Raw genomic sequence first — 13,392 nt, 5'->3', positions numbered from 1 at the left:
AAGCACTCAATAAAAGTGACTATCAGATAGATGCAATTCAACTATGAAATACAGGCAGAGAATAAAGAAAGCATTTATGCAAAGAAAAAATTGTTTATTTTAAATCATATTGATGGTGGTAGTACTGAGACTACTATATGTGTAGGTGGGATAAATCAAATGACTAATTATTTTATTTTCTGAATTCTATCTGTCTTTCCATGTTATCATTGAGAACCAGTATTCCTGGTTTGGCAAACATTTGTATAATTAGCCTGGTACATCTTGTCAAACCGTATAATAAATAAACCTTCAAGGACTACTAGCATAGTCTCAAAAGTATTCAGAACTCAACCTGAAGAGGCACTGGCAAATGATCATTAATAAATATAGTAAGTAAAATTTATAAAAATGCCTCAAATATATGTAAATCCAGTAATTCACAATTATCCCTTTTAAAATCTTTATTTGTCATGAGTGTAGGATTCTAGGGAACTAACTCATTATTTTTGAAAACTGCCAAATAACACGAAAAAAATCAAGCACTTTTCCTGCATTTCCTTTACACTCTGTATCTCAAAGTAACAAAATTGTTGAAGGTAAATTTTTTGGAACAGCACTCTAGTTAATTAAAAAAAGAAAGAATGACAGAAGTGCAATATCACAATTTTGCAACTTCTAATGGTATATTTCCACACAAGTATCAATAATTGTGGCTAACTGTAAAAAGAGTCACAACCCGACCTCATGTGCCTCTTGATGGAAATAATCAAAATTCCCTCAAAGTATTCTTGTTAAAAAATTGCACCTGAATCTGGTCAAGCTCATAGATTTAATTATTAATAAACAGGAAATACAGAGAAAAAAGGAATATTCCAAACTCTATCATAGAGATACAGTCAGCAAAGCTGAGAATGTAAAAACAAACAAACAAACAAACAAAAACAAACAAAAAAACCCTCTACCAGTCACATCATCCACTTTCCTCAATAAATAAATGACATGAAAAAGGGGGAGATAGGTTAGGTAGCAATAGATTAAAAAAGACTTAAAAGAAATATCAAAAAAGCAGGCCAAATTGAACTGTAGTGTCTGAGTGTACATATTTGTGTAATAAAACTATACAGAAAATCGTATAGGTTATTACCATAAATGTCACAATAGGAGTTACATTGAGAGGTGGAGGAAGTCGTTTGTGATTGAACAGGGCACAAGGAGGCCTTCTGGGTTGGCTAGCAAATTTCTCTTGACTTGGATGGTTGTTACAAGTGTGCATCCTTTCTCATAAGTCAATAACCTATGATTTTTAATGTGACTTTCTGTGTTTGTGCTATATTTTACAATAAAAAAGATTTTTAAAGGAGGAAAAAGATTGAATTAAGCAACGGTTGGATATCACCTACACTCTTTTTTAAATTTTCCTCTTTGGTGAGGCAAATTCTCTCATTTACTGATGAACTCTTAGGCAGAAAGACTGGAAACAAGCATCCGATCACACAAATCAAAAGATTTTTGTCCAAGGCCAATCTCTCTGGATACAATCTGGTCAGTACTTCTCTCTTTTGCATTGACCTGCCTCCCCTCGAACCTCAGGAATGATGGATTATGAGGACATTCACAGACGATTTCTGATTTCTCCTTTATGGTTCTAACAGTGAAGTATCCGATGTTCTCTGAGATATCACTAAATAGCAGTCATGCTAATATGCTCATGACCAATGCATTTGACCCAGGTGAAGGAAAAATCCCAGACATCTTCTGCTTCCTTGCATGAATTACCTCATGTGAACACGGCTGCCTAAACCTTGACAAGTTCTCCCAGAAACGCCCATTCTAGGTTCACACAATGTCCAAGAAGGCTCCAGCACTTGTGTGGAGGGTCTCTCTGCACATTCTGCCTCTCAGTTCTTCCTGTTTATTGTGAATAGGTGTGCACACTCTCTTTATGTCACTGTAAATAATTAATCCATAACCGAGGCAAAAAGAATGAAGGTGTTTGATATCTAAAGGTTTGGAAACAGTACAGAGCTAGTATAACTGTGGCAACCCCAGAGTGAAAACATCAAGGGTCCAAGTCTGTCTTTTTTTCCTACCCCTAAAGTCTGGAGAACACAATTCTCAAGTTATAAATCAGGTACTTGGTTTTATAATATTTTGCTTTGTTGTTGGATTTATTTAATATCCAACTATGAGGCCGGATGTGGTGGCTCATGCCTGTAATCCCAGCACTTTGGGAGGCCGAGGCAGGTGGATCACCTGAGGTCAGGAGTTCAAGACTAGCTTGGCCAACATGGTGAAACCCTGTCTCTACTAAATATATATATATATAAAAATTAGCTGGGCATGGTGGCGGACGCCTGTAATCTCGGCTACTCGGGAGGCTGAGGCAGGAGAATTGCTTGAACCTGGGAGGCGGAGGTTGCAGTGAGCTAAGATCATGCCACTGCACTCCAGCCTGGGCAACAAAAGTGAAACTTTGTCTCAAAAAAAAAAAAAAAAAAAAAAAAATTCCAACTATGTGACACCATCTTGTACTAAGCAAGTTGTTTGGACTGAGTAGTCTTTCTAGGTATGTCACAAAACCTGAATTCATAAAAGGAAAAGGTGACAGATTTCAGTACATGAAGACTACAACAGATTCAGAGGAATAAGTTTGTATTTTCTATGTCAGTTTGCACTAAATTAACTTACAAACAAGGTCACTGAGCCTTTGGCTCAACTGTTAACACTTTTTTAGAGTGAGATTCTTTTGATTAGGGTCTTAAGGTCTTTGTTCATCTCAGAAGTCCTAATTGGTTTCATTAGGCTGACACCTACAGTCTTGTCTCATTACCATAAACTGTAGAGGGGTTCAGCATGACACTGATTGTTTCTTAGAGCAAAGCCAGTGCAGTAAGTAGGATTCCAGGCCCCCCGGAATAAGGCAGGAAAACTCGAGGCCTGTGGACACAGGATGTACTAGGGAGGTGCTGGTGAGTAGTGCAGATAAACCCAGAATACAGTTGGTTGGTAAAACAAGAGTGATCTGAGTCCTGTGCTTGTCTACGTGATCCACCATTGAATGGCAGGCCAGCCATTGTGCAGGCATCTGCATATGAAGTGACTAGAAGCTTCACTGGAACAAGGATCTCCTTGGAAATTCTCTCCCCTCAGACAGCCAGGGTGCTTAACATGAAAAGAAGTTGAAACCCTATCTTTAAACTATAGAAGCCATCAGCAGAACTTACAGGCTTATGGGGGCCCACTGGAAAGGGAAAATCAAAAGACCTCTGAATTTCAAATTAATGAGTGATCTTAAGTTTCATTTCCTAAGTTCGGCTCCAGACTTATATATTTCATTAGTCCCTCCCTACTCATTCCTTGCCTCTCCCTTCAGTTGCTGTGTTTCTGAATTTCTGTATAGTTAACCCTTATCCTGCCTCCCATTTGTTCAATAGGAATGTTCACTTTTACTTGAATCTTTTAGTAGAATTGTATATCATGTGTTCCTGTCTAGGTTTAATCATCAGATTGTGGTCAAATAGCTCTCCCAGATCGTGTGAACAAAAAAGTGAATGGAAATTTTCGTTTTAAAAACAGTACTTTTGGACTTAGCCCCAGGCTTGAGAAGTAAGGAAGCCAAGCGTACGGATGGCAGCGAGGGGTCAATCCACGACCGGCGTTGGGTCGGGGGTGGAGGAGTCGGAAGTGGTTGGGGTTTGGGGGAGGAGATCCGCTCACACACAAGAGGAGAGTGTTGAGCCGCCATATCTGCTGCTGCCGCCGCAGTTGCGAATGCAGCATCGGCGCTTAGCTGCCTCCGCGGTGCCGCTAAGGTTCGTGTCGCTATCCCTTGGCCCTTCGCTCTTGCTGCCTTAACCCCGCCGGCGGAGCCCGCTCTTTCTGGTCTGTTGAGCCCGCTCCCTCACTGCCACACAGCAAGTTCTGAGACCATGGATTCGGGCAGCAGCAGCAGCGACTCGGCGCCCGATTGCTGGGACCAGGTGGACATGGAAGCCCCAGGGTCGGCCCCGAGCGGGGATGGAGTCTCCTCTGCGGTGGCCGAGGCCCAGCGCGAGCCCCTCAGCTCGGCCTTCAGCCGTCAGCTCAACGTCAACGCCAAGCCCTTCGTGCCTAACGTACACGCCGCGGAGTTCGTGCCGTCCTTCCTGCGGGGCCCGACTCAGCCGCCCACCCTCCCGGCCGGCTCCGGCAGCAACGATGAAACCTGCACCGGCGCGGGATACCCTCAAGGTAAAAGGATGGGACGGGGGGCACCTGTGGAACCTTCCCAAGAGGAACCGTTAGTGTCGCTTGAAGGTTCCAATTCAGCCGTTACCATGGAACTTTCAGAACCTGTTGTAGAAAATGGAGAGGTGGAAATGGCCCTAGAAGAATCATGGGAGCACAGTAAAGAAGTAAGTGAAGCCGAGCCTGGGGGTGGTTCCTCGGGAGATTCGGGGCCCCCAGAAGAAAGTGGCCAGGAAATGATGGAGGAAAAAGAGGAAATAAGAAAATCCAAATATGTGATTGTACCTTCAGGTGCTCCTAAGAAAGAACACGTAAATGTAGTATTCATTGGCCATGTAGACGCTGGCAAGTCAACCATCGGAGGACAGATAATGTTTTTGACTGGAATGGTTGACAAAAGAACACTGGAGAAATATGAAAGAGAAGCTAAGGAGAAAAACAGAGAAACATGGTATTTGTCCTGGGCCTTAGATACAAATCAGGAAGAACGAGACAAGGGTAAAACAGTCGAAGTGGGTCGTGCTTATTTTGAAACAGAAAGGAAACATTTCACAATTTTAGATGCCCCTGGCCACAAGAGTTTTGTCCCAAATATGATTGGTGGTGCTTCTCAAGCTGATTTGGCTGTGCTGGTCATCTCTGCCAGGAAAGGAGAGTTTGAAACTGGATTTGAAAAAGGTGGACAGACAAGAGAACATGCGATGTTGGCAAAAACGGCAGGGGTAAAACATTTAATAGTGCTTATTAATAAGATGGATGATCCCACAGTAAATTGGAGCATCGAGAGATATGAAGAATGTAAAGAAAAACTGGTACCCTTTTTGAAAAAAGTCGGCTTCAGTCCGAAAAAGGACATTCACTTTATGCCCTGCTCAGGACTGACCGGAGCAAATATTAAAGAGCAATCAGATTTCTGCCCTTGGTACACTGGATTACCATTTATTCCGTATTTGGATAACTTGCCAAACTTCAACAGATCAATTGATGGACCAATAAGACTGCCAATTGTGGATAAGTACAAGGATATGGGCACTGTGGTCCTGGGAAAGCTGGAATCTGGGTCCATTTTTAAAGGCCAGCAGCTTGTGATGATGCCAAACAAGCACAATGTAGAAGTTCTTGGAATACTTTCTGATGATACTGAAACTGATTTTGTAGCCCCAGGTGAAAACCTCAAAATCAGACTGAAGGGAATTGAAGAAGAAGAGATTCTTCCAGGATTCATACTTTGTGATCCTAGTAACCTCTGCCATTCTGGACGCACGTTTGATGTTCAGATAGTGATTATTGAGCACAAATCCATCATCTGCCCAGGTTATAATGCGGTGCTGCACATTCATACTTGTATTGAGGAAGTTGAGATAACAGCCTTAATATCCTTGGTAGACAAAAAATCAGGAGAAAAAAGTAAGACACGACCCCGCTTCGTGAAGCAAGATCAAGTATGCATTGCTCGTTTAAGGACAGCAGGAACCATCTGCCTAGAGACGTTCAAAGATTTTCCTCAGATGGGTCGTTTTACTTTAAGAGATGAGGGTAAGACCATTGCAATTGGAAAAGTTCTGAAACTGGTCCCAGAGAAGGACTAAGCAATTTTCTTGATGCCTCTGCAAGATACTGTGAGAAGAATTGACAGCAGAAATTCACCACCTACTCTTATTTACTGCCCATTGACTGACTTTTCTTCATATTTTGCAAAGAGAAATTTCACAGCAAAAATTCATATTTTGTCAGCTTTCTCATGTTGAGATCTCAGTTATGTCACTGATGAATTTACCCTCAAGTTTCCTTCCTCTGTACCACTCTGCTTCCTTGGACAATATCAGTAATAGCTTTGTAAGTGATGTGGACGTAATTGCCTATAATAATGAAAAATTAATGTACTTTAATTTTTCATATTCTTTTAGGATATTTAGACCACCCTTGTTCCACGCAGACCAGAGTGTGTCAGTGTTTGTGTGTACGTTAAAATGATAACTAACATATGAATAAAATACTCCATTTGAAACTCTTTGGTTATTTGAAATGCTTTTGAATGATGTTTAAATGTCATTATATAATGCTATTCAATTAGCTTTATTACTTTCTCAAATAGTTGAATATGTTCTATCACTCTTAAAAACTTAAAAACTCTTCACCACTTACTGTTTTAAGTGAGGAATTTACAAACAATGCATAAGTGTGTATTAAAGGAATAATTTTAATTATGAGAAAAAAACTTATGTTAAGGCTCTTCCCAGTGGGCTTTGTTTTCTCTGTCCAAGTCCAGTCAATAAAGGAGCTCTTCTGCTTCCCCACTTGTGATTTGAAAATGAAAGGCTCAGGCCGTCTTTATTTGTATAGCAATAGTTCACTTAACATTATCCATAGGTTCTTGAAGACTACAACATTAAGCAAAACAATGTACAGCAGGTGTACATTGTACAACAATGTACAAACAATGTGCAGCATTGTTCAGTGTTGTTTAGTTACGACATTGTTCGATGTTTGGTGACATTGTTCAATGTTATTTAGTTACAACACTGATAAGGGGAAAAATTCATTTTGTTAGATGTTATTTCACTTGAAGTCACAATTTCCAAGAACCAGTGGACAATGTTGAGTGAGGACTTACTGTATTCCATCAGGTCCCATCATGTTAAGTATGGCCAAATTATAAATATGCCTGGGGATTCAGACCATAGGTTGACAAGACTCTTTATTTATTTGTTTATTTTTAAGACAGAGTCTCACTCTGTCACCCAGGCTGGAGTGCAGTGGTGCAGTCACGGCTCACTGCAGCCTCAACCTCCCAAGCTCAAGCAATCCTCCCATATCAGCCTCCCAGAGTGGTGGGATTACAGGCGTGAGCCACCGTGCCCAGCCTTGGCTAGACTCTTTTCTGTACTCCATCATCTTAACAAATACAGCTCTTGGTTTTGTTCACCATGAAACTTGTGATATGGGACACAACCCAATAAGGGGTATGGCTATTGAGAAGATAAATGCTTGCAATAGGGCCATTGGTCATTGAGTAAAAAACTAAGAATTAGTGACTCCTGGGCTGGGAAATGAGATGATGTCACCTTTGTCTGTTTTGTGCTTGGGTTGATAGGAAACATGGGAAGTAATTTTTATATTCAGATCATGACCTACACTTGGGGTCAGAGGCACTGGATATTTCTCTGAACAACTTGAGGAAAACACCAATTATGGATTCTGAGGTGGCTACATTTATTGGCAAGAGAGTGGCCTTATAACCTGCATAGGACTGTCAATAACTAAAGAACTTTCTGTCTTGTTAAGTGGGTAGTGCCTTAGGCACAGCAGTATACCTGGAGTGAGAGACAGTTTTGAGCTTTGCTGTCAAACCTCATACTCATGATCTAGTTGAATAGGTGTGGATACTGCTGGCACAACACCCTGGGCTCATTCATGCTCAGGTAAAGGCAATGTATCCTTCTATATTGTCCCTTTGTGTGCACATGTACCTCCAGGGTGTCTAACCTGTCAGAGATCGCCACACTGGTCTTGCTGGAGCATCAATATCTTGGCTGTACTGTGAATCATTCATCATAGGTCTTCAGGGCACCCATTTGGGAAATGAGGATTTTTATTTTGTCATACATAAGCTAACCTAATCCACACGGATATGCCTTATACATCTTGGACCTCATACGTAATGGATTTTTTAATCATTAGAATGTCAATGGCAAGAGTTTTATTTTTATCATAAGAGCTCTATGCACTGAACCTCATACAAAATACAAACCAATCCAGTATTTGGTAAGTTTTGCCCTGGAAACCACTTTATAAACAATTATTTTTGCTGCTGCATCAATCTCATTGTTTTGTAATTTTAGTGATTTACCAATAGTATTTTGTGGCTGTCTTCCACTGATAGACCAAAACCACAAGCCAGGACAGAACTCTTTTGTCTCCATCCAATTTGGATGATTTCCCATCAAAAACTGGCTCCTAAATGTCTTTCTCATTAGCCAATTGTTTAGCAATTTCCCTACCAGACATTCTGAACTGTTTATATATAAATATAAAAACCTTCAGAGAAAAAGACAGTTTTTGGAAATAGATTTTTAGAAACCAATTCTTTGCATTTCAGTGAGAAGCAGATCATCCAGGTGCTTGGAGATACTGGACTGTCTCTTTAACAAAGTAGATACAAACTCATGGTAACATTTCTTTCTAACTTCCTGGATACATTTCTTTATAGTTGTTAATATCTGATGGTGTTCTCCAATACTCCAAATTGGGGCCATTTACAGAGTACTAGTTTCCCTAGGGCATCCAACTATTTATAAAAACCATGTTCAGGGCAGTTTCCCTTCAGAGATCCCCTACTTCCTCTAATTCAGGTCAGTTTGATTTAACTGTCCTTAGAGTTTCATCTCCAATTCGTAGCAGCCAAGATAATATGGAATCTTCTCAAATCTGGTTGCATACTGTAAGTACTTTATGAGCTTCCTACTTCAGGCTTTCTCAGTGTCTACCCATTTGTTCTTGGCAATTTTCCTCCCAATTTTCCTTCTTTATTCCTCTGGTCATTATGGGACAAGTCTGAGGAGATTTAAAAAATGGAAAGGGGCCAATTTATTCTGTACTTCAGCAAAGACCTGAAAAGGAAAAAAGGGAGAATGTTTGGGCTGGATAGAAGGTAGTCGACCTCCACATTGCTCACTTTGAGCATCTTTCCCTAGTACCTAGGAAAACCAGCCAGTGCTTTTACTATCCACTAAGGCCTCTGTTCCTGTCCTCAAAAGACAAATCCTCTCTCAAAATAGACCCTCCTTTCACAATATCATGATTTCAATTCATTGCAGTGCAAGAACTTGCCCTTTTTTTTATCATTTACTTATAAACATTTTGCAGTATACATACTCATTTTAGTAAAATGGGACTGTAAACAAACTATCCAACAACCACAGAAGTTCTGTCAAAACCTGAGCATTTGAGTTGCTCCAGTGCCTGTTTTCATTACCAGTATTACTCTTTCTATATTTTCTGTTAAGACAATTGCCATGTTTTTTATTTTTCTAGTTTTCAGTTACAGTATTACTCATTGGCCATTGAGGGGAAGGAGAATTTGAACCAAGGCTTCTCCCCAGGGACACCACTGGTTACTTCCACAGAATGGGGAAAGTGAACTTACCTTAGAATTTGGGAGAAGCTTTTTCAAAGCACCTCTGTGTGTGTGTGTGTGTGTGTGTGTGTGTGTTCAGCAAATAACCAAAATCAGCAAGGGAAAGGGAAAAGAAAAGATGAATCTGCTGAATGAACATGCCATGTATCAGAACAAACAGAAGGGAACACAAGCTCTACTTACATACAGAAGACACAGCTTACAACTCTACACTACAGATCCTGTAAAATATTGAATATTGACCCCCCCGACACAGTTCAATCCTGCACTAGACTATGCCAGATTGTTTTAGAGAAATTTATCTAAATTCTAGAAAGATTCTCTTTTCCCACACTTAGCCTTTAAAAATTATATTATTTCTTTTTATAAATCAGTGTTGATAAAAGCTTCAGGCTCTTAAGACTCAGACATCAAACAAAAGGGATTTCTGCAAAGCCCCTTGTTTTCTACTTAGATTAATATTAAACTCTAATATTAAATTTGCATAAACATAATTTGCAGACATTTCTCAGCCCTCTAAAGACGATGCTTCTCTCTTTGATTGCTGAACTTTTTCCAAAGTCCACGCAGATAATATTGAAACTTGGCCTTGGTTTTGGCATACAAGTACAGGGAAAGATTTGTTCATAGGCTGCTGTACACAATCATGTCATTACGTCTCTCACCTGGTAAGATATATATACAAAATATATGCAATTATAGTCCTTCTTTCACATTTGGGTCATTGAGTAAAGGGCCTCCTCAATTCTCTAACAGAAACTTAGATGAATTATCTCCTCCTGAGACTGCTTTTACTTGTTCTATGGCAATGTAACAGTGATCTTTTGCCAAACCAATAAATACACAATAGAAGGACACTTTGTCACATGGCAAATGACCAAAAAAATACCCCAAATAGCTTCTGCAGGTTTAGCTGGCAGTTCCTGGATTCAATATTAGTGTTTGATCTCCACCCTTGAATCTCTTTTTTCTCTCTTCTTTAATTGATGCTTCTATCACTTTCTAAACTGTCTGAATTTATTTTGCCAGTTTGGTAGTGTATAAACGAATGGTGAAATAAAACGTATCATTACTTTTTTTTTTTTTTTTTTTTGGAGACAGAGTTTGGCTCTTGTTACCCAGGCTGGAGTGCAATGGCACAATCTCAGCTCACTGCAACCTCCACCTTCCGGATTCAAGCGATTCTCATGCCTCAGCCCCTCAAGTAGCTGGGATTACAGGCGTGTGCCACCACACTAGGCTAATTTTGTATTTCGAGTAGAGATGGATTTTCGCCATGTTAATCAGGCTGGTCTCGAACACCTACCTCAGCTTCCCAATCATTACTTTTATTTAAACATCCAAAGACTTAGATCCTGAGTGATGTTGATGACAGAATGCTCCATCCCCAACCACATTCTTCAGTGCATGCTAAATTAAAAAGAACTCTTGTCTGAGAGGGTCTGAGAGGGTAGGTGATCCACAAGCATAAATTTGACACATTTAAGAAGTGAGTGAGGGTTTAAAGGTCAGGAGATGTATTTGAGGAAGCCTTAACCTTAAAGGATGATGATTGCGGCCAGACGAAATGTGGCTTCACAAGATCTTCATGGTGAGTAAAACATTATAGTGACCAAATGTTAAGAAGAACTGTTTGCCTCCATGGATGGCACACTATTCAAGGCCTGGAGGAAAACTAAGGGCATGAGAAAAATAATACTGATTTTCTAGCAGAATCTGAGCTGAACTTGGAGGTGGCTAGGGAATGAATGTATATCAGATCCATAAGACAAAGAAGTCAAAGCTGCTGGCAATACAGACAGCATGGCAGCCAACTCTGAGGGTGATGAGATTGCCAAGCCTCACAGACTTCCAAGGACGAGTGTTAGATTCCACATATCTACCAACGCCTGACTAAGTTAGTGGCACGCAAGATACCACATATGACCTGTATGCAGCCTGTCAGTAGCTACAATGAAGGGCAAGTTCTTCTCTGGGCCACCCTTGCGCCCTCAACTCTGCCAACAGTTCCCACCATCAGACTGGGGGCCAAAATCAAAATACATTCTCCTCCCAACATGAAATATGCCTAGCATTGTGCTGAGCAAACAATTGACCCTTTCCCTTTCCCTGCTGATATTTCTCATGGTGAACTTGGTATCCACAGAAGTGGCTATGATCCATGGCAGAGAGAAAAGGTAATGAATGCCCCATGGAACCACCAATTAGAATTCTGAGCAAAGCATCTGGCCCCTCTCCTATGAGCCTCTTGTCCCTCCTGCATAACAGGGAGATAATACCAGTTACTTGATTTGTAGAACTGTTGTGAGGACCAAACAAGGTAGCAAATACAAAAATTGCCTGGATGCAGTATGTGGCTCAATTGCTTTGAGTTTATTCCCTTCAGTCCATATTCAGTCCTTACTCATGACTGTATTTTTGACTCTAAGAACTCTGCTTCTCCTTTCTCACTAGATTTGCTAATTGCTTACCCAACAGCCTTTCCTACCAATGCCCAGTGATAACAAAAACTGATTTTGTTCAAAGAAGGAATATGTTCAGTTGCAGGGCAAGGGTGGGGAGGCTCGGAAATTCTCCAATCCAAGCATGACTATTCTATTCTGCTTGGTTATATGATGGTTTTTCCAGCCTCCCCTACAGCTAGGGGTGAACTGGTGACCCAGTTCTGCCCAATGAGGTGTACAGGGAATACTCTGGGACTTCTGTAAAAGAGGCTGTTTCTTAATAAGAAGGACAGATGTGAGAGAATGGTGGTACATGGAATGCGATAGACATCCCTGGAGCTGTTGCAGCCACATTGTAACAAACATGAGGTCCCAGAGAAAACTTTATGAAAAGAGTCAAGCTGAAATATGGAAGCTCTGGTGTCCATCAGGCATATTTGAGGAACTGGACCAATGCAAGCATACTTCCAGACTTCTTATGGGGAGGGGAAAAATTAAGGTCCTGTTTGTTTATACCATTTGCTCTAAACTAGCTGCACAGTAAATTTATTTGAAGGTAGCATTTAGAAGTGCTAATGCCTTAGCCCCTTATCTAGAAATTCTGATTTCATTAGTTTATATTGTGACTCTGTACACTTTTTAAAACTTTCTGTTATAAATAGTGTGAGATACATGACAAGATGTAATATTATAAAGAATGCATGTAGATCTTACACAACTTCATTAGTTAATAACTCTTGGTCAATATGATTTTATCTAAACCCTCACCAACTTCTCTCCACCCAAAGATTAGTTTGAAGTTAATCTTAAACATCATATCACTTAATAAAAGATTATTTCAGTATGTATCTGTAAAAGATGTAGACACTTTTAAAAATATAAACAATAATATTATCACATGTAAAAAATTAATTACAGGCTGGGTGTAGTGCCTCATGCCTGTAATCCCAGCACTTGGGGAAGATGAGGCGGGTGGATCACTTGAGTTCAGGAGTTCAAGACCAGCCTGGCCAACATGATGGAACCTTGTGTCTACAAAAAATACAAAAGTAGTTGGGTGTGGTGTCATGTGCCTGTAGTCCCAGCAACTTGGGAGGCTGAGTGGGGAGGATGGCTTTAGCCCAGAAGGTGGAGGTTGCGGTGAGCTGAGATTGTACCACTGCACTCCAGCCTGGGCAATAGAGCCAGACCCTGTCTAAAAAATATTAATTATAATTCCTAAATATCTTCACATACTCATTCCTAGTTCAAATTGTCCAATTGCTTATAAATATTTAATTTTTGAAATTTGATTTTCAACTCAGGATTCAATTTGCTCTCATGCATTATAATTTATTGATACGCTTGTTGAATCTCTTTTAATCTATAAGTTGTGCTTTCTCTGTTTTTTTTTTTTTTCTTGCAATTTATTTGTTGAAGAATTTGGGTCCTTTATTCTCGAGAGTTTCTTACAGTCTAGCTTTTGCTGACATCCTTCCTTTGTTAATATTTAACGTGTCCCTCTGTGTCCTATCTTCTCTGTAAATTGGTTGCTAGAGCTAGAGGCTTCACTAGATTCAAGTTTGCTTTTCTTCTTTTTTCTTTCTTTTTTTTTTTTTTAGC

General features: G+C 40.2%; 1 protein-coding gene across 1 annotated transcript; it reads left to right on the top strand.

Annotated features, from left to right (window-relative positions):
• The first annotated feature begins 3,690 nt into the window (after window positions 1-3,690).
• On the top strand, window positions 3,691-6,521 carry GSPT2 (G1 to S phase transition 2). The gene is made up of 2 exons (XM_023198677.1): window positions 3,691-4,212; window positions 4,312-6,521. Exons 1-2 carry the CDS (start codon window positions 3,912-3,914, stop codon window positions 5,796-5,798), a joined length of 1,788 nt encoding a protein of 595 aa, XP_023054445.1. The 5' UTR covers window positions 3,691-3,911; the 3' UTR covers window positions 5,799-6,521.
• The last annotated feature ends 6,871 nt before the right edge of the window (window positions 6,522-13,392 follow it).

The sequence above is a fragment of the Piliocolobus tephrosceles genome, chromosome 12 (genome assembly GCF_002776525.5).
Source record: "Piliocolobus tephrosceles isolate RC106 chromosome 12, ASM277652v3, whole genome shotgun sequence".
In the NCBI taxonomy this organism is placed as follows: domain Eukaryota; kingdom Metazoa; phylum Chordata; class Mammalia; order Primates; family Cercopithecidae; genus Piliocolobus; species Piliocolobus tephrosceles.
This window is presented reverse-complemented; position numbering and strand designations above follow the sequence as displayed.